The sequence below is a fragment of the Triticum aestivum genome, chromosome 7A, assembly GCF_018294505.1.
Source record: "Triticum aestivum cultivar Chinese Spring chromosome 7A, IWGSC CS RefSeq v2.1, whole genome shotgun sequence".
Lineage (NCBI taxonomy): Eukaryota > Viridiplantae > Streptophyta > Magnoliopsida > Poales > Poaceae > Triticum > Triticum aestivum.
The window spans coordinates 159,723,581-159,745,795 of NC_057812.1; the positions used below are offsets into that span (position 1 = coordinate 159,723,581).

General features: G+C 45.7%; 1 protein-coding gene across 1 annotated transcript; it reads right to left on the reverse strand.

The window, feature by feature from the left end:
• Window positions 1-3,184: 3,184 nt before the first annotated feature.
• Window positions 3,185-6,158, reverse strand: LOC123154967 (protein NRT1/ PTR FAMILY 5.8). The gene is made up of 4 exons (XM_044573554.1): window positions 5,867-6,158; window positions 5,546-5,763; window positions 4,378-4,907; window positions 3,185-4,288 (listed from the first exon to the last, which is right to left on the reverse strand). The coding sequence occupies exons 1-4, from the start codon at window positions 5,922-5,924 to the stop codon at window positions 3,529-3,531; spliced, it is 1,566 nt and encodes a 521-aa protein (XP_044429489.1). The 5' UTR covers window positions 5,925-6,158; the 3' UTR covers window positions 3,185-3,528.
• Window positions 6,159-22,215: the final 16,057 nt, after the last annotated feature.

Sequence of the window (22,215 nt, forward strand, 5' to 3'; positions counted from 1 at the left end):
GTGCGCCTTGGCCTATATGGGCCAAGGGCACCAGCCCCAAGAGGCCCATGCGCCTAGGGTTCAAGGAAGGGAAGAGTCCCAAAGGGGGAAGGCACCTCCTAGGTGCCTTGGGGAGGAGGGATTCCTCCCTTGGACGCACCCCCCTAGGAGATTGGATCTCCTAGGGCCGCCCCCCCCCTTGGACTCCCTATATATAGTGGGGAAAGGAGGGCCTCTAAAACCACGCCTTTGGTGCCTCCCTCTCCCTCTCCAACACCTCCTCCTCCTCCATAGAGCTTAGCGAAGCCCTGCCGGAGTACTGCAGCTCCACCACCACCACGCCGTCGTGCTGCTGCTGGAGTCATCTTCCTCAACCTCTCCTTTCCCCTTGCTGGATCAAGAAGAAGGAGACGTTACGCTAACCGTACGTGTGTTGAACGCGGAGGTGCCGTCCGTTCGGCGCTAGGATCTCCGGTGATTTGGATCACATCGAGTACGCCTTCCTCATCCCCGTTCTTTGAACGCTTCCGCGCGTAATCTATAAAGGTATGTAGATGCAATCCGATCACTCGTTGCTAGATGAACTCCTAGATGGATCTTGGTGAAACCGTAGGAATTTTTTTGTTTTCTGCAACGTTCCCCAACAGCTGTGCCCATGGCCGTCAGCGCTCTCCATGCACAACGCCCCACCACACTGCCCCTCTCGCTTCCATGGATGAGGGAGAGCTGCGTGAGCACTGCAGCAGGACAGCTCGCCGGGGAAGATTGCCGTGGCATGGCTGGCCATGGTGGCAAGTAGTGGTTGCGGTGGGATGGGATTGAAATTAGAGAGATTGGGGGAAGGGATTGGGGAATGAGTGGTCGGGCAACTCGCTGGAGAAGATTGCCGTGGCATGGCTGGCCACGGTGGCAAGCAGTGGCTGCGGTGGGATGAGATTGAAACTAGAGAGATTGGGGGAAGGGATTGGGGAATGAGTGGTTGGGCTGAACCGAGGGAAATGATAAGAGATGAGGTGAAGCGGTGGGGTGGACCATATGCCCACATGGAGGGTTAAAAAGGGGGTGTGACGCGGCGTGACCGGCCGAGTGTTCGGCCGGCGCCCCGGCCCCAAACGTTTCCCTTTTTTTAACCAAAGACGCGGATACCCATGCGTATTAAAAAAACACCGTTTAAAAGCGGACATAGAGTTCCTGCTCCCGGTGCACATAGAAACTAAAAAGAATCCCGACAGTAAACTCCGAGAAATGTGCACCCTGATGAACGGCAAACTCCGAAAAAATAGAAGGAAAAAAATTAAAAATGCTAAATCTTCTGTCATAAATATCAATGAGTGTTTGACGTGCGTGCAAATTTTCGTGATGAAATCACATTCGTGGAGATCTGACAAAAAATATCGACGCTCCAAAAAGACAATTTTTAAAAGCATTTTGCAGCACTGATTTTGTTATTTTTCCCAGACCTCCATAAATATGATTAATCACCGAAATTTGCATGCGGACAGAGAACTAGGCAATGTTTTTTTCAAAAACATTTGTTTAAATTAGTATGTTAGATTTTACTGTTCATAGCGGAAATATTTGAGCTTGAGATTAAAAGGACACTTTTGGGACCCTAGTTTAGAGGCATCGGGGATCAACTTTTGATCACCTTCTCCAACATAATATCTTTACATCACCTCTATTTTTTCCGCACACGTGGTACCATGTGGAGGCCCACCCGTTAGTGGGTCACTTTTTGCTTCCCCACCTTTGACCTGGGAGCCAGCTGACCTCCACTACCAATTGTTGTCTATTAGAGATGTGCTGGGAAGTGGAGGTGCAAATGGAGCAGTTTGGGGCGGGGAGGGGGGGTAAGTGTTGGGGGACGTGCCCCCTCCCACGTATATAAAGGGGGGAGGAGAGGTGGCCGACCCAAGAGGGGCGCGTAAGACTTCCTAGTCCAAGTAGGATTCCCCTCTCCTTTTTCCTTTTTCGGAATAGCAAAGAAGGAAAGAGAGGAGGAGTAGGAGAGGGAAAGAGAGGAGGAGCAGGAGAGGGAAAGGGGGGGGCACCCCTTGTCTAATTCAGATTGGCAAGAGGGGGCGCGCGCCACTGTAGGAGATATGCCCTAGAGGCAATAATAAATGCTATTACTTATCTCTATGTTCATAATTATGTTTATATTCCATGCTATAACTGCTATGGTTCTCGAGTCTGCAATAACACGAGGCTCGGAGGAAGACTCATATGCACGTGTGAAATAATAAACCGTAAGAAGTATTCCTAGTCTGGCCTCTAAGACTAGCTCAAGTGTTGCATGATGATTCTGTTTTCCTGGTCATGGGCATGTCTATGCCAGCAACTTTGAGGGCACAATGTTAAGAGAACATTTGTGTTGAATCGACCCGGATTGATGTTATGCTATGAGATTCATTCGTCACAAGTTTAATGGTACATAACACAGAGATGGTTAACGTTTGCATGATTCCTTAGACCGTGAGAGTATCGAGTTTCTTCATGCTTGCTTCATGAACTTCGGGGTTTGTTAAACGTCATCTGTAAATGGGTGGCTATTACGGCGGCTTACGGGTTCATGGAAAAGTATGTCAAGTAACTTGATAGCTCAAAATTGGGATTTGCTCCTCCGACGATGAAGAGATATTCTCTGGCCCTCTCGGTGTTACGGTATCTATAATCGTCTGGCCAGACACCTTGTGATTTGATCACTGAGATGCCGGAACACGAAAACGAGAAAAGAGAACAAGACCGGTAACGAGGTAACTTGCATGATGGACAAATTGTTCGTCCATGGGATGCAATAAATCTCACCTTGGGTGTTTGTGACCTCGGGTGTTTTGTGGAAGGCCCTCTCTTTTTGTTACCATGCTAGTATTGTGGAAGACCCTTTCTTTTTGGAACGAGAGAACCAAACTCTTCTGCAACACAAGTACGCGTCACAGATAATCGCCACTCGCATCAAAAGGGAAGGACTTGGGTAATGTTATTTTGGGAGAGTAGAATTTTTATTTGGCCTTCGGGCTTTTCCTTGTTAAAAAGCGGTGGCTTCACTTTAGCAGATCGTATGCCTCTTCAATTCTTTAAACCCATGGTTCACTTGCAACATGTATTCGCTTTATCCTATCTTAATCATTCTTACTGGACATCAATTAACAAAGCAGAAAAGAGCCCAAAAACAACTGCTCGACAAGAGTTTCACTGAATGAGAACGTTATCCATATGCAACTTTGGTTTCTTTCATTCTTTGGTAAGCTCTCTTTACACTATCTAATAACGCACAAGAGTTTTACAAAAGCAGAACACACACCTGCACTATAGCTCACCCTGTCACCTAGTGTAGTGTAAGTTGCACCCGGGCAACAGTAAGAATGCCACATAATTCTGAGCATATGCTTGGTTTGCTACCAAGTTTTAGCTAGCCAAAGTGTCGGCAGTCCAAAAATTGGCAAATCCAAGACTTATGTGAGGTTGGCTAGATCATTAATCATTTAGTAGGCAACCAATTAGTGGCTAATATTTGACCGAATGGCAAACATTGGCATCAGACCAACGCTAATGGTAGCACCTGCAAAGCTGTGTGAAGATCACGAAGCTAACGGAGCTCAGGAGCACCAAGAACCAGTAGTAGTTATCCATGCGCGCCTCCCGGGGATCGTCGGAGAACCAGCCGTGGCCCTTGCCGGCGCCCCCCGCCGTGGCCACCTCGATCGCCGCGATCAGCAGCGTCCCGACGAGGCTCCCGACGCCGAAGACGCTGAGGTAGAGCCCGATGCCGATGGTCCTCATCGCGTCGGGGACCTGCGAGTAGAAGAACTCCTGCATCCCCACGACGGCGAACACGTCCGAGACGCCCAGCAGCACGTACTGCGGGAGCAGCCAGGCAATGCTCATCTGGCCGGCAGCCTCGTGGCGGCGCCGGGACTCGACGAGCGCCGCAACGACCATGGCCACGACGGAGAACACCATGCCCACGCCGATCCGCTGGAGCACCGTGATCCCCTTGCTTTCCCGGGTGACGGCGCCGATCAGGGGGATGATCACCCTGTCGTAGAGCGGCATGAGGATGATGATGGACACGGTGATCGTGCTCTGGAGCGTCGCCGGCGGGATCACGAAGGCGCCGCCGGCGACCCGGTGGTCCATCAGCGTGCCCTGCTTCGTGAAGAAGGTCATCGGCTGCTGGAAGATCACCGCGAACATGAGCAGCACCGTCCAGATCGGCAGCAGCCTGAGGATGATCTTGGCCACGCCGGGTCCGTTGGTCTCTTCCGGGTCAGTTAGCTTGGCTAGTTTCAGGGGCTTCTCCTGCAACCTGCATGTCAGAGTTCAGAATTTTTGCATTGGTCACTAAATGCAACTAAAAACTTCCCTAGAATTTAGATAGCAACGCACAAATCTTACTCTAGCTCGGAAGCATTGTTCTTGTCGTCGCCGTCGTCTTGACCATCATGTCTCGACGACAAACGGATCTTTCCGGCCGAAACACTCGCAAGAAGTGACTTGAGAGCTCTGAGGATGCTCTCAGAGCAAGGCCTGTCGGCGCTTCTTGGCTGGCTGATCTTCTTGTAGAGAGGGGTGCAGCAGAGGAACGCCGCGACGGACAGGGCCATGGCGGCGCAGGGGACGGCGAAGCCGATGCCCCAGCCGACGGTGTCCTGGACGTAGGACATGGTGGTGTTCCCCAGGAGGCTGCCGCAGCATATGCCGAAGTACCACCACTGGAAGAAGGCGCTCTTCACCTTGCCCTTCTCCTCCGCCGTGCCGCCGCCGTCGTCGTCCTCGTCTCCGATGTCGAGCTGGTCGGCGCCGAAGGCTTGCAGCGAAGGATTGTACGCGCCTTGCCCGATGGAGATCAGGTAAAGTGGCAAGAAGAGCGTCGCCCATGGCAGCCATTTGTGAAGCATTGCCCATGAGGCTAGTCCTGCCAGCCCCTGACGATGCCGTGTTAGTGGGAAATGGTAAGCATTCGGAAGAATCTCAATTACTGCTATGATGCAGTAGTACTAGCAAATCACTTTTCCAAAGGCAAAAAATCAGGACGAAAACTTAACTTATTAGCTTTGTATTGGGTATGTTCAAATCATGTATATTACACACATTCCTGATGGTGTTTAAGCATTGCGGACTGTCAATTTTTTTTGTGAACTCTAAACGTAACGGTGTGTAGTGTACATTTCCCATCATGATAACTTGACAATCATGAACTGCACCAAATGTCTGCATTGCAACAGCTCCTACCATGCTGCAATTTGGTTTCATGCCAGTAACAGAGTGTGTAAACCAATGTGCTCCCACATTGGTGCCATCTCCCCCATCTTGTCCTAATATTATTACAGAGTATCTATCTACAATATAAATATCACAGTTGTCCTAGAGCAACTATGCTACCTGACTATAACTACAAAGTGCATTAAAAAACGACATGATGATTCTTAATTCAGACCCCAGACTCCCGGAAACAGAAAACTGTGCCCAAAAAAAAGTGCAAACAAACACACACAAGAACATGACCAACAACAAAAATTGGCGCCAATATGGTGGAAACAACTAAGAGCAAAAATTAACTTACGGCGACGTAGAGCAAGGAGGAGGCGGTGACGGTGGAGTAGCGATCCCAGTAGGAGTCGGCGAGGACGGCGCTGACGAGCGGCAGCATGGAGGTGATCCCTACCCACGCGCTGACGCTCTGGGCCGCCGCCGCCGTGCTCATCCCCACGACGCCGGTGAGGTAATTCACCATGTTGGACGCCACCCCCTTGAACGCGAACCTCTCCACGCCGGCCACCACTGCAAATTGACCAGATCATCAGATGACCATCGCCAACAAACAAGAAACAGCTTGACGCCGATCTCTGGATTGCACAACATATTTGTACTCCCAGTACAGTACCTATGATCAGAATACACGGCCGGCCCAGCGACGCCGACGACCCCTTCTCCGTCGCCATGAGCTACGGCCGGCGACGACCGACCAGCAACAGAGCGGCACCTGAGCTTGCTTCTTCCGCCGACGGCTCACCTACTCACAGGGACGAGGAGACAGCAGGAATCCGTCGATATGATTTGTGCGCTACACACGATTGCGCATTGCGCGCCAACGTGTGCATGCAAGCGAAGCTCTGGAGCTTGCACGAGGCGGGGAGGCAGGAAGTGGAATCCAGAGCCAATGGCACAAGAGACAAGCCCTCTCTAGCTAGCCTTTTAAAGGGAAAATTAAAGCGCTTTCTTCCCCAAGGTTCGGATGGCAATGTATTTTCCCTTTTTGGATGCATCGTGGCCTCTCCCTCCACGAGAGCGAGCTAGTGCCGCAGGGCAGCAGACTCATCGCCGCTTTAGGAATGACCCCGTGGTTGACGGCGAAGGACCTGCGGTGTTGCACCGTGTACGCAACTCTTGCCATTTCGAGGTGGCAAGCTTTTGCCTCTAGTTTGTTTTATTTCATGCAACTGGTAAAACAAGCATGGCAAAGCTCAGTTCAGGTTTTGCAGGGCCCGGATTGGTTATGCCTGTCCCTCAGCCCTGACAACCGCCATTCCGTTTTTAACTGCTAATAATCACCAGCATAGCGAAGGTGCTTTTGCATGCGATGTGTCTACCACTAAAATAAATTTGACTATTTCTCAACAGGTTCCTTTTTTGGGGTTCACGATGGCTAACTCAAGAAAACACGTCGATAAAACCTTAGCAGATGAAATAAGAAATATACATTTGTGTGAGATTATGGTGGAGCATCGACTGATGGATGCGGGTGGAAGCTTGGAGTAACATGGAGCAATTAATTTTATCTTTTTCGGTAATGAAGGTTTCAAGATTCAAATCTTAAAGGCATATGAAATAAGATTGCATGCTATATCAGGATGCACAATAAGATCCGTTTATCTTTCCTTTCGGTGTAGATGACGGCAGGTGCATATGGACTGCACATATGACAGATCAGATTGATGTTCTCAAAACTGCCGATATATAATGGATATTTTAATGAAAAGTGTGTGTGATGTGGCTAATCATACATGATTATGAAAACTCATTCTATCACCCGGAGACTTTAGACATTTTGCACACGAGCAAACACCAGAGACATGAAAAAATTGTGTTGCATAAACTTGCTATGGCTTTTGTATTTATTTATTTTTACTTACTTCCATTTAAAGTTTAGAGAGAGAGTGATCTCTACACCGGGATCATAATGACTTGCACCATTTTCAGAGATCTACACACTGAACCAACTATATTGTCCGATCAAGCGCAACACTTTTCAGTTAACCAAGGGCTCGGAACTAAAAGACTTGAATAAGAATTGATGGATCAGATGGAGCATGGTTATCGTTCATTTTTAAACTCACTTTATTTACCTATAACTGCAGTGACCAATTATTGTTTATATTTTCACTCTAAGCTCGAACATTGGCATATATAAACCGAGGTTGGTAATGAGAAATGGAAAAATGGAAAAGATATTGCGTAAGTAATATACTGTAGCTAGTATTAATTCTCCCTCTTCCCTTATCCACGTGATCACATTCAAACTCGAGCGAATTTATTCTCAAATCCACCTCTCTAACTCGATCGGGTACTTAGAGTCATTCAATTAATAAGATTGTGCAAGCAAGAAGTAAAATTGCATGATGCAATTTTTGCATTGTGTCTTCCCAAGATTCGGTTAACGACACGGACACTAAGAAAGCAACTCTACCTTATTACATGAGCTCGACACAAATAAGCTTGTCGTCGAGACAGTCACTTAATACACATCATGTGCACTCAGTCTACTATGTGTAATGCTATTTGAAATAACAAACTAAAAAGAGAACTAGACTATGCACTAAGTTACTACATCAACTAGAAGAACACCCGTGCGTTGCAACGGGGCCACATTAACTTTAAAAGTTCAATATTAATATTCTCATATATATCAAGTGACATTGGCGACCTTTTTTATCATCAATTCCTCACACACACTCTCTGCCTCCCTCTTCCTCACTCTCTCCCCCTCTCCCTCTCTCTCTCTCTCTAACACACACATATCCATCTTATTGGCTACGGGACCATAATCCATCTGTTTCACACACACAAGCTAGTACATAACAATATGGATTATGTGTATTATATTTGCCACCACAACTGAGGGAATTAATTTCATGTAAATCGGCCAGCCACAGCTCCAAGAATACGCGGAGGAGGTGGCCCGGGTCGGCGTCGGCGCCGTCCGGCACGGGCCACGGGCCCGCTTCCAAGCGCGTCTGCGCGTCGGCCACCCACGCCGTGTCCTTCAAGTGCCACTTCCACCGCACCAACTCACAGGGTCACGGCCATGGCCAGGGCCAGGGAAGCCGCCCTTCTTTGCCCCCTTCACCGGCCGCGGCCAACGCGGTGCCGCGGCACCCGGCCTCGCCGTCCTCGTCCTCCAGCACCGTCGCGACCCAGTGACGCAGCCCAAGCATCGGCCTCGAGAATCAAGAACGCTCGACAACGTAGAGGGAAGGAAAGATCATATACATGTCATAAGAAAGGGAGTTTATTTACTGCTCCCTCGATGTATTGTTTCCTTTGTTTGGAGATTGATTACCATCCGTGAGTTAAGGTAAGGTTTACGTGATTGAGCGATTTTTTGAAAATCAATTATTTGTTTTCTAATTAATGTAACTGAGTGATTTAAGGTAAGGTTAATTAATTTAGATTTGATCTTTAGAGATTGTTCGTGATTGATTCTACATTACTAAATAACTTGCGCCAGTATGAAAAGTTCTGATCTGTTTAGATTTCTTTCGTTGTGTGAGAGGGTGACGCGAAAATAAACCGATGAAGTGAGGGGAGGGAACGAAAAAAATCTACGAAAAAAACCAGCGAAGGTGGGAGGAGGTACCAAAAAAACCATGGAAGGTGGGAGGAGACTACCAACTGTTTCATTAGGAGTAGAAATTATTAGAGATTAGAGATTATTTGTTTCCTGAAAATCTATTATTTGTTTCCTAAAGCAAATTGCATTAATGAGAGAGATTTCGTAGATTTGGTTAAGGTAGGAAAGAATCTATTATTTGTTTGCTAAAGCAAATTGCATTAATGGGAGGGATCTGTTGATTTGGCTAAGGTAGGAAAGAATCTATTATTTGTTTGCTAAAGCAAATTGCATTAATAGAAAAGATCCGTTGATTTGGCTAAGGTAGGAAAGAATCCATTATTTGTTTCCTAAAGAAAATTGCATTAATGAGAGAGATTTGTTGATTTGGCTAAGGTAGGCGGTTTTTGCGGTTCGTGGCGGCTTAGTGTGAGGTGGGACGAGGTACCAAAAAAAACCTGGGAGGTGGGACGAAAAAAACCTGGGAGGTGGGAGTTGTCCCTGGTTAACCTACGAAATTTCGTAGATTTTTTTAGGACGAAAAAAAACCGTGGAAGGTGGGACTAAAAAAACCTGGAAGCGAGACTACCAACTGCTCCCTTAGGAATAGAGATTTTTCTTATGTGTAGGAAGAAAAATAGAGCAATGTTGGATACACCATTGATAGGTAATTGAATTGCAGGTAGAAAGTATACCAATAATTTTACATATACATTTTGACCGAAGAAAATTATGCTTCCAAAAGGGTGGAAATTTGTTTCCAACAACAATCACTTGTACTTCCAATGTGAACAAAATCTGAATCACGTGTGGCTACTACACATATGGTATCCTTCAACCCGGCCAAATGCAAGACCGCTGGAGCACAGCCGACGTAGCACGCATGAGAGCATCGCTACCACGCAGCCACATTGAAAAGGGACCTCATGAGTCTATAGCATGCAGCCCCAATTACAGGCTTCAACGAGCAGAGCACGACCATACCACTTCAAGCAGCAACTACAAAATGTCTGACGAGGAGTAGCAGAGGAAACGAAGGTCTGCACACCGGCGAAATTACAGTGCCACACCGGCCAGATTGGGGATGCAGCGCGACGAACGGATCACAAGGAGCGTTGTGGGGGCATGAAGCACACATGCACATGCTTAGCCATCAAGGCGACATGGTGTGTGCGTTCTTGCCGGAGGACTTGCTGGTCGAACGTAGATGCGGTGGTGCGATAAGAGCGAGGTTGAAGCGAGGAGGATCCAGATGGCAGGTGTGGCAGAGAGGGTGGCGAGGTAGTTGATTAGGGTTTGATGGTGGATGTGAGGATGATTCGGAGGGGTTATATAGTACAGCCAGGCGTTGTTGGATGCATGGCTCCAAAACGATTGGTGAGATGCTGGTCTGACGAAAGCCATGTATTAGACGTCTCACAGGAATAGTTTTCCTTTATATTTATAGCCTTACCATACCTGGATTGATTTATTGCCATATAATTACCATATTCGAAATTTCCTGAGTTATGACCTTACCATACCTGGATGGATTTATTACTATAATAATCATATTTGAGATTTCTGAGTTTATAGCCTTACCATACGTGGATTAATTGTGATTGATTACCATAAATACATTGGGTGTTGCCGGTTAGACGAGAAAAGAGGAAAACCGGTGAGAGGGTGGTGGTGGGAGGTGGGACGAAGAAAAACCAGACGAAAAAAAGCCAGACGAAAATAAATCGTGGAGACTATTCACCAACTCAGATTTCCTTCTCTTTCGCTGAACTCGGGAAATCCTTCCTGCATGTGACGCACGGCCTTAACTGCCCTGCAATCTCCACGATTATCTTCCCTACATACACGTGATTGTTTCCTTCTCATTTGTTAACAGATTGGCTAGCACCATTATATATCGGGAGCAAGAAAATCGCCCGAGATATCGCTCCGTTTTATTGAATTGATTGTGTCTGGTTACCTTAAGTTAATTGATTGCGTTTGGAAAGAATTGATTGTCATGCATGATTGCGTTTGGAAAGAATTGATTGTCATGCATGAATCGGGGACGTAAGGGGGGAAACGGAACCTGACTGCGTGCGGTGAATGGGGTGGGGTAGGGGTGGGGATGGTGTGATGAAAAAAACCGGTTAAAAAAAAACCATGGTAGGTGGGACAAAAAAAAACCATGGTAGGTGGGACGAAAAAAAACCTGGAAGCGAGACTACCAACTGCCCCATTAGGAGTAGAGATTCTGACCACACACACACACCTGATCTATAGTATTGTTTCAATAATGTTTGCTAATTTATACTAATTTTTTTAACCTTTTTATGACTCATTATTTTGGCAACGATCTTAATAAGCATATTTCCTACTATCGACTATAGAACCAATCACATGTGTTGCTAAATAGTAATATATACTATCCACCGCTAAATTTTAATGTCATTTGTCATTGCGAATTTAATTTTTTCTCAAAGTTGAAATTTTATTTATGCCCAATGTTAGTTTGTTCTTAAAATTTTGTTCATGATATTGCCGGCTTTCCATGGTTAAAATGCTTACTTATGCCAGATCCATTCTACATCTACTTGGAAAAGGAGAGAACAAATCACATGTCTTCACGCATCACTTTTAGCTACTTAGATGTACTACGGTATTCTTGCAAAAAAAGAAGATGTATTATGATATATTAATATGTGCTCACACCAACATATCCTAAATATTTAAGAGCTATGGAGTGTGCTAACAAATATCCTGATAGAAGTTTCTTCAACGTATGATTGTCTACCTTAGATATACTGTATCGAGGTGCTTATATGTGATTTGTTCTCGGATCATGTGCATCACTAGTTTTATGGTTATTTGATGACAAAATATGTCTTTCGTGCCCCTGGGGTTCAATAGTGGAAGCAAAGCCTGCGTACGTACTCCATACTTGGAATATGACATCATTTTTAACAACATTAGAACAAAAACACAATTTAAGGTTGTAATAGCATGCACATATTCTCTTAACTAACGCGGTTTGTGCACAAATGTGCCCGAAATGACTATAATAATATTTATTTTGGACTCACTTAGGTACACGTTAAATTATGCTATTGAAAGAACATGAGGATCAACAACGAGATGTGTCCTTTATATCTCAAAAGAACACTAGATCAATAATGTGATGTGTTGTTTTTACATGATATCCACGTTCATATTGCATGATAGCGATTTAGTTATTTGCACCGAGCTCCTCGATGATTTATATGTTACATCGGTGCACAAGTTCAAATTCCTAATGCAAGGTGTCCGGTCTTTTGTACTTGAGCTTAGATCAATATGCAAATTAGTTTCCACAAATACACCCAGGACTGCAACAGGATATAGAGTCGGCTAACAATTTTAAATCAGCACTAATAGGGAAAACCTTATACACAGAATCTTAGCAGCAGCGCGGCACAAAAAGAGGCGCTACTGCTAATTAGCAGCAGCGAGGTTAGGAAAAGCGCGCTACTGATGTAAATTTAGTAGTAGCGCGTGATGTCTAAACCGCGCTGCTACAAAAATCCACCGACAGAACACAACGACCTAAGTTTACCAACAACGCGGCGTCCCGAAGCACGCTACTGCTAATGCAATAGTAGTAGCGCGCTTTTTAGTCATGACGCTGCTGCTAATTTTAAAATTGTCCACACGGTTGGCTCGTTTAGCAGTAGCGCGGGGTGGGAAAGCGCGCTGCTGCTACGCTCTTAGCAGCAACGCATTTTTCCTCCCACGCTACTGCTAATACGCAACACCCACCACCTTTTTCCACCTCCCCTATCCCCATCTCCTCTCCTCCCTTTCCCCTACCTCCCACATCCTCCCTCTCTCACTCTTCTTCTTCCTCAATACTTCTCCCCCCATTACTCTCCCTCTTCTACCTACCTTTCTCCCTCTTCATTACTCCTAACTAACTACACCACCTCCATTAATGCATCTCTTTTCTTTTTTTCCTTCCCCCTCCACTAGTTGAAGTTGTCTCCTCCCAAATTAGCTAGCTAGTAGGGCTGGACCAAAAGCTCGCAGCTTGCGAGCTTAATGAGCGCTCGATAGTTCGGCTCATTAAGCTCGTAGCTCGCTTCTTAATGAACAGAGCCAATCATTGATTTTAGCTCGTTAAGCTTAACGAGCTTAACGAGCGAGCTAACGAGTTTCACGAGTAGCTCGTTAAGCTCGTTAGTAACAACACAACACATATTTTCATCTTACGTGACAAATTTTTTTTGTAGCACCTCAGCCCATCTATTTAATCTAATCGACATATGAGGCAACAAACTACTTCATTTCTTTTTGTCATCATATTTCATCTTGAAAACCATACCTCCACATTCATCATGTACATCATAACACATTATAGTCTGTTAACGAGCGCCCGCGAGCGCTCACGAGCTTAACGAGCTTCAAATGACCGAGCCGAGCAGAGTTTTCTGCTCATTAATCTTAACGAGCTTAACGAGCCGAGCCTTAACGAGCACGAGCTTAACGAGTACGAGCTTAACGAGCCGAGCTGCTCATTAGTCCACCCCTACTAGCTAGGTAGATGTAGCATTTAGTTAAGTGACCTATTTGCCCCCTAACTAGATCTTTCTTTGTCAAGAAGAGCTTTGTGCGCTTTTGATCTCCGTACATCATCATCTCCACCGTGTGCTTGATCTCGAGATAGAGGTGATTAAAATTTCATGCTTTTGCAAAATGGAAATATGTGTATGTGTGTGATATGATAATTGGGCAATATGATGGAAATTGTGTGTGTGGCATGTGTTGACGCCAAATTGTGCTTTTGAGTTGCCTATGTTTTGTCGAAATGTCGATTTATTTCCGTTTCGGCGGATTCCGGGCAAACTCTCTAGATCTACATATGTCCTATTTTTAGGGAAGGTCATGCCGAATTTTTGTATGACTTTGATGCATGCACGCATTTTTATAATCAATTTTTTTATACCGTGCAGACGTTCATGATGGTCAGTGGAACGATGGTGGACAGGTGGTTGCGGTCGGCGGTGCAGGACATGAAAGAAAATAACCGGACAGAGGTTTTATGTCTCTGTCGAAAATGCAAAGGAATAGTTTGGCTCGACCCCTATGATGATGGTCGTGTCGAAGCGCACCTGCTCATGACTGGTTTCATGGATGGCTATACTCGGTGGATAATTGAAGATGAGGATGATGATGTTGAGGACGCCGACGGGGCAGGCAATGACGACACGGGGCAAGACGAAGAGATGATCGATAATGGCGGCGGGGAAGAGGCCGGACATGGCGGCGGAGAAGGGGCCGGACATGGCGGAGTAGAAGGGGCCGGACATCGCGGCAGAGAGAATGTGGACTTGATACGTCCATTTTGCATCATGCTTTTATATCAATATTTATTGCATTATGGGTTGTTATTACATATTATGTCACAATACTTATGCCTATTCTCTCTTATTTTACAAGGTTTACATAAAGAGGGAGAATGCCGGCAGCTGGGATTCTAGGCTGGAACAGGAGCAAATATTAGAGACCTATTCTGCACAACTCCAAAAGTCCTGAAACTTCACGGATGGTGTTTTCCAAATATATAAAAAATACCGAGCGCAAGAACTTCACCAGGGGGGCCACACCCTGCCCATGAGGGTGGGGGCGCGCCCTACCCCCCTGGGCGCGTCCCCCTACCTCGTGGGCCCCCTGGTGGCCCTCCGGTGACCATCTTCTGATATATGGAGTCTCTCGATGGGAAAAAAATCATAAGCCATCTTCTCGGACGAAACTCCGCCGCCCCAAGGCGGAACCTTGGCGGAACCAATCTAGGGTTCTGACGGAGCTGTTCTGTCGGGGAAACTTCCCTCCTGGAGGGGGAAATCATTGCCATCGTCATCACCAATGCTCCTCTCATCAGGAGAGGGCAATCTCCATCAACATCTTCATCAGCACCATCTCATCTCAAAACCCTAGTTCATCTCTTGTATCCAATTCTTGTCTCCAAGTCCGGGATTGGTGCTAGTAGGTTGCTAGTAGTGTTAATTACTCCTTGTAGTTGATGCTAGTTGGTTTAATTGGTGGAAGATCATATGTTCAGATCCTATATGCATATTAATACCCCTCTGATTATGAACATGTTTATGCTTTGTGAGTAGTTGCTTTTGTTCCTGAGGACATGGGAGAAGTCTTGCTATTAGTAGTCATGTGAATTTAGTATTCGTTCGATATTTTGATGAGATGTATGTTGTCTCTCCTCTAGTGGTGTGATGTGAACGCCGACTACATGATATTTCACCATTATTTGGGCCTAGAGGAAGGCATTGGGAAGTAATAAGTAGATGATGGGTTGCTAGAGTGATAGAAGCTTAAACCCTAGTTTATGCGTTGCTTCGTAAGGGGCTGATTTGGATCCATATGTTTCATGCTATGGTTATGTAACACCCATGATGCGGCTATATCTCCCACGTGTCGGAGCACGACTTAGAGGCATAACCGCATAGTAGGCATGTCGCAAGAGGGGTAATCTTTACACATCCCATGTACTGAATAAGAAGGGATAAAGAGTTGGCTTACAATCGCCACTTCACACAATACATAAATATAGCATTACATCATCCAGGTACAATCTAGGTCCAACTATGGAACCAAAATAAAGAAAGACCACCCATATTGTTAGGTCCCCGATCGCCCCGACTGGGCTCCACTACTGAACGAAAAGAAACGAAACAACACGACGAACACGATCTTCATCGAGCTCCTCCTTGAGCTCGGTTGCGTCACCTGCAACTGTTTGAAGTAATATGTGAGTCACGGGGACTCAGCAATCTCACACCCTCGCGATCAAGACTATTTAAGCATATGGGTAGGAAAAAGGTAGTGAGGTAGAGCTGCAGCAAGCACTAGCATATATGGTGGCTAACTTACGCAAAAGAGAGCGAGAAGAGAAGCAAAGCACGGTCGTGAACTAGAAGTGATCAAGAAGTGATCCTGAAACTACTTACGTTCAAGCATAACACCAAAGCCGTGTTCACTTCCCGGACTCCATCGAGAAGAGACCATCACGGCTACACACGCGGTTGATGCATTTTAGTTAAGTTAAGTGTCAAGTTTTCTACAACCGGACATTAACAAATTCCCATCTGCCCATAACCGCGGGCACGGCTTTCGAAAGTTCAAAACCCTGCAGGGGTGTCCCAACTTAGCCCATCACAAGCTCTCATGGTCAACGAAGGATATTCCTTCTCCCAGGAAGACCCGATCAGACTCAGAATCCCGGTTACAAGACATTTCAACAATGGTAAAACAAGACCAGCAAAGCCACCCGATGCGCCGACATCCTGATAGGAGCTGCACATATCTCGTTCTCAGGGCAACACCGGATTCTCCAAGATTCTGATAGGCCAGCCCAGAGTTGCCCCTGGTGGCCACCGACTGCTGACAGGTTCGGACCAACACTTAGACAAGCACTGGCCCGGGGGGGGGGGGGGTTAAAATAAAGATGACCCTTGAGTCTGCAGAAGCCAAGGGAAAAAGGCTAGGTGGCAAATAGTAAAACCAAGGTTGGGCCTTGCTGGAGGAGTTTTATTCAAAGCGAACTGTCAAGGGGTTCCCATAACACCCAACCGCGTAAGGAACGCAAAATCAAGGAACATAACACCGGTATGACGGAAACTAGGGCGGCAAGAGTGGAACAAAACACCAGGCATAAGGCCGAGCCTTCCACCCTTTACCAAGTATATAGGTGCATTAATTAAATAAGAGATATTGTGATATCCCAACAATATCCATGTTCCGACATGGAACAAACTCCAATCTACACCTGCAACTAACAACGCTATAAGAGGGGCTGAGCAAAGCGGTAACATAGCCAAACAACGGTTTGGTAGGACAAGGTGGGTTAGAGGCTTGACATGGCAATATGGGAGGCATGATATAGCAAGTGGTAGGTATCGCGGCATAGCAAAAGAGCGAGCAACTACCAAGCAAAGATAGAAGTGATTTCGAGGGTATGGTCATCTTGCCTGAGATCCCGCAAGGAAGAAGAACGAGTCCATGAAGAAGACAAACAGACGTAGTCCAACGAATCCTCACAAACGCGACGTTAACGGAACCAACCCGAAGAAGCACACCGGAAATAAGCAAACAACATAGTAAACAAACATCACATAAACATGGCATGATGCACAACCAAGTATGATGCATGTCTGGTTTAATGAAACATGGCATGGAAAAGTGCACAAGCAAAACTACAAGTTAAGTGGAGCTCAATATGCAACGTGTTGCATATTGACGAAACACCACATTCAAGTTATTTAGTTCTCTCCCGTTTATGTACTCAACAAAATTAAATGTTGGTTAGCATGGCAAGGGGTGAAGCATAAGTAAACCACACATTTAAGCAAGTTTAAATGAGGCCGGAAACAACAACAACAGTTCTGGAAAGTCCCCATATGCAATATTTGAATTTGGTACTGTTCTGCCCTAAACCAAATTATAGAGTTGTTAAACATGCAAAGTAAAGCCACCATGTTAAACTAGGCATTTTTCCACCCCATTTACATATAAAGTTTATTAAATTTGGAGTTACGGTTATTAAGTTATGAATTAAATCATTTTACATGGCGATATGGCAAAGTATATGCAAACATCATTTATAAACATTTTAAACATAGATGAAAGTTGCAAATTATTAATCTACACAAAATTCTAAGCATTTTACATATTTAAGTTTTTACATATGATGCATGGTTTGCGAATTTTAATATGCATGGAGGTTAGGGACTTTTCTGTAAAACGGTGTTCTCTGGAATATATAGGAAATTCGTAGATCTGTAAAAAAAACATATGTGGGCCGAATTAGAGGCTGGCCCAACAGTGGAAGGAAAAAAGGAGGGGCGCTGGATCTGGCCTCACCATGGGCCTTGCTGGATCTGGCCAAGAGGAGCTGGGTCTGGCGCGCGAGACAGGCCCAGGCGCGGTCAGCGAGCGGTCAACAGGCGTGGCGTGCGCTCAAATGGCTCGAGACAGAGGCGTCATTCTCCTCTTCTCGACAGGAAGAAAAGCAGCGGCGGCGTGGGACTTGGGCGGTGGCGCGTCGCCGACTTGTAGGTCGCCGGAGCAGCGAGGCAAGGTTGGCCAACAGGGAGGCGACATGGCTCCAGAGGAGGTCCATCATGAGGAGGAGGCTCGGGTCAACAGGGATGTACGCGGCCAGGAGGGCGCTCGTCCTGTCGCTCGAGCAGAGGGATCGAGCAGAGGAAACGAACGGGAGAGCTCAGGGTCGCAGGATGGAGGAGAGACTCGGTCGACGACGGCGGAAATCGGACGTGGGGAACGAGGACAGTCGGCGGCGCTGGACGAGGCACCCCATGCAGCAGGGCGACTCGTCAACACGCGGGCGAGCGTCCTGCTTGACCAAAACGAAGCAGGCAGCAACGGCAGGACCTGCCAGCAGGTCGAGGCGGCATTGTTGATGGGAGGTTCGGCGAGATGGGCCTGCGGGTGGTGGACGGCGGCAGGAGGCTCGGGTTTGGTGCCGCGAGTGGAGGAAAGGAGCGGGCGCTGGGGTACGCTGCTGCTGGACAGTTCAGAGGAGCACGGGCGACGCGACGATGAAGATGGAGGGCGACGAGGATGTTGCTGTCGCCAGCGATGGCGAGCTTCGACCCGACGAGGCGAACAGGGCTGCGGCAACGGGAGGCTGCAGGAGACTGCAAGGATGGTGGGTGTCGGGCAGAGGAGGAAGAGGCAAGGCCTTGGCACGAGCGCAAGGAAGCTTCAGATCGGGATCTCCTCTCCCGATCGAATTTGGAGGAGGAGGCACCGGCGAGGTGGATCGAGTGCTCGGGGTCGGGGAGAAGGAGCTCGGGCTCCCGTTGGTGGGTGGAGGAAAAGTGAGGAGAAGGGGATCCCGAGGTAGATGTGGTAGGTGGCGACGGCTCGACGGGACAAAGTCCCTAGATTTTTAGGGTTTGTCCAAAATGACTAAGGGTGGACTATATATACATCCCATATTAGGTTAGGGGCTACCTCGGTCCCTCTGATTGGAATCGAACGGTCGTGAAATAAAAAGCTTAGGGAGTCCAAATAATAAAACGGAGATGTTTTATAGACGTTTGGGGATGATCCGAACACAACGGTAGCGACAGTCCAGGTCGGGTTCGGGACAACTTTCGGACGCGCGAGGGGGTCGATGCACTATGCAAAGAGGGTTTGACGGACAAGGCCAAGTGTGTGGTTGGACTGAGAATAAATAGGAGGAAAGCAACCCGGCAACCGTTTTGACCGGAGACGTCTGACGTTTGACCGGCTATATTGCCGCTATAGTTATCCGTTGGGGCATCAAGCGGACTCCGAACGTGATGAAACTTGGCAGGCGGCCTACCAACAACATAACAAGACCGCATGCCAACTTTCAACCCATTCCGAGAACATTTTCTGACCACTTATATAATAATATTTCGGACGTGTCGCGGGCGCGTGCAAGTGTGTCTGGGCTCAGAACGGACAACGGAAAGAACTGGGAGACTCAGACGAAAGCAAGTTTCAAAAACATGATGATGCAATGCACATGATGACATGATGAAAGCAACCAACAAACAAAACACATGACAGCAACGAAAAACATGGAAGCCGTCTGGAGCGTCGGTCTCGGGGCGTTATAGGTTAGGTTTACCTTAATACTTTTGTTGTAGTTGTGGATGCTTGCAATAGAGGTTAATCATAAGTGGGATGCTTGTCCAAGTAAGGGCAGTACCCAAGCACTGGTCCACCCACATACCAAATTATCAAAGTACCAAACGCGAATCATATGAACATGGTGAAAACTAGCTTGACGATATTCCCATGTGTCCTCGGGAGCGATTTACATCATATAAGAGTTTGTCCAGGCTTGTCCTTTGCTACAAAAAGGATTGGGCCACCTTGCTGCACCTTATTTACTTTTGTTACTTGTTGCTCGTTACAAATTATCTTATCACAAAACCATCTGTTACCACTTATTTCAGTACTTGCAGAGAATACCTTGCTGGAAACCGCTTATCATTTCCTTCTGCTCCTCGTTGGGTTCGAAACTCTTACTTATCGAACTACGATAGATCCCCTATACTTGTGGGTCATCAAGACTCTTTTCTAGCACCGTTGCCGGGGAGTGAAGCGCCTTTGGTAGGTGGAATTTGGTAAGGAAAAATTTATATAGTGTGCTGAAATTTACTGTCACTTGTTACTATGGAAAGTAATCATCTGAGGGGCTTGTTCGGGGTATCTTCACCCCGACCAGTAGAGCAAAGAGTTGCTCCTCAACCTACTGAACCTACTGAAAATGAAAATGAAAATTCTTGCTTTGAAATTCCTTTGGGTATGATAGAAAAACTGCTAGCTAATCCTTTTTTAGGAGATGGAACAAAACATCCTGATGAGCATCTAAAATATGTGGATGAAGTTTGTGGATTATTTAAGCTTGCAGGTGTACCCGGACATGTTGTTAGGAAGAAGGTTTTCCCTTTATATTTGAAGGGAGATGCATCGACATGGTATAGGCTATGTGATGATATGGGGTCTTGGAATTACAAACGATTGAAATTGGAATTTCATCAGAAGTTTTATCATATGCATCTTGTTCATCGTGATCGCAATTATATATATAATTTTTGGCCTCACGAAGGAGAAAGCATCGCTCAAGCTTGGGGGAGGCTTAAAACAATGTTATATTCATGCCCCAATCATGAACTCTCAAGAGAAATTATTATTCAAAAATTTTATGCTCGGCTTTCTGGTAACAATCACACCATGCTTGATATTTCTTGTGCTGGCTCTTTTATGATGAAGACTATTGAATTAAAATGAGATTTATTGGAAAGAATTAAACGCAACTCTGAAGATTGGGACCTCGACAATGGTAAGGAGTCAGGTATGACACCTAGTTTTGATTGTGTTAAATCTTTTATGGATACCGATATTTTTCGTAAATTTAGCACTAAATATGGACTTGACTCTGAGATAGTAGCTTCTTTCTGTGAATCTTTTGCTGCTTATGTTGATCTCCCCGAGGAGAAGTGGTTTAAATATCATCCTCCCATAGAAGTAAAAGTAGCTGCACCTATTAAAGTTGAAGAAAAGACCATTACTTATAATGATCCTATTGTTCCTACTTCTTATGTTGAGAAACCACCTTTCCTTGTTAGGATAAAGGATCATGCTAAAGCTTCAACTGTGGTTTGTAAAAGCAATATTAAAACATATACACCTCCTGAGCAAGTTAAAGTTGAACCTAATATTGCTATTGTCAAAGATCTCTTGTCTGATAATATAGATGGGCATGTTATATATTTCTGTAATGAAACTGCTAGAATTGCTAAACCCCGTGATACAGATAAACCTAGACCTGTGGTAGGCATGCCTGTTATTTCTGTTAAAATAGGAGATCATTGTTATCATGGCTTATGTGATATGGGTGCTAGTGCTAATGCAATACCTTATTCTTTATACCAATAAGTTATGCATGATATTGCACCTGCTGAGATGGAAGATATTGATGTTACAATTAAACTTGCCAATAGAGATACTATTTCACCAATGGGAATTGTTAGAGATGTTGAAGTCTTGTGTGGGAAAACTAAATATCCTGCTGATTTTCTTGTTGTTGGTTCCCCACAAGATAGCTTTTGTCCCATTATATTTGGTAGAACCTTCTTAAATACTATTAATGCTACCATAGATTGCAAAAGAGATGTTGTTACTATCAGTTTAGATGATATGACTCATGAATTTAATTTCTCTAAATTTAGTAGACAACACTGTGAAGAAGAATCACCTAGTAAGGATGAAATTATTGGTCTTGCTTCTATTGCCGTACCTCCTAGTGACCCTTTAGAACAATATTTGCTAGACCATGAAAATGACATGTTTATGAATGAAAGAAGGGAATTAGATGAAGTATTCTTTAAACAGGAACCTATTCTGAAAAACAATTTACCTGTTGAAATCCAAGGGGATCCACCTCCACCCAAGGGTGATCCCGTGTTTGAGCTTAAACCGTTACCTGATACTCTTAAATATGCTTATCTTGATGAGAAAAACATATACCCTGTTATTATTAGTGCTAACCTTTCAGAACATGAAGAAGAGAGATTATTGAAAACTCTGAAGAAGCATCGTGTTGTTATCGGGTATACTCTTGATGATCTTAAGGGCATTAGTCCCACTCTATGTCAACATAAAATTAATTTGGAAGAGGATGCTAAACCAGTTCGTGATCATCAATGCCGACTCAATCCTAAAATGAAAGAAGTGGTAAGAAAGGAGATACTAAAGCTCCTTGAGGCAGGTATAATTTATCCCGTTGCTGATAGTCAATGGGTAAGTCCTGTCCATTGTGTCCCTAAGAAGGGAGGTATTAATGTTGTCCCTAATGATAAAGATGAATTGAT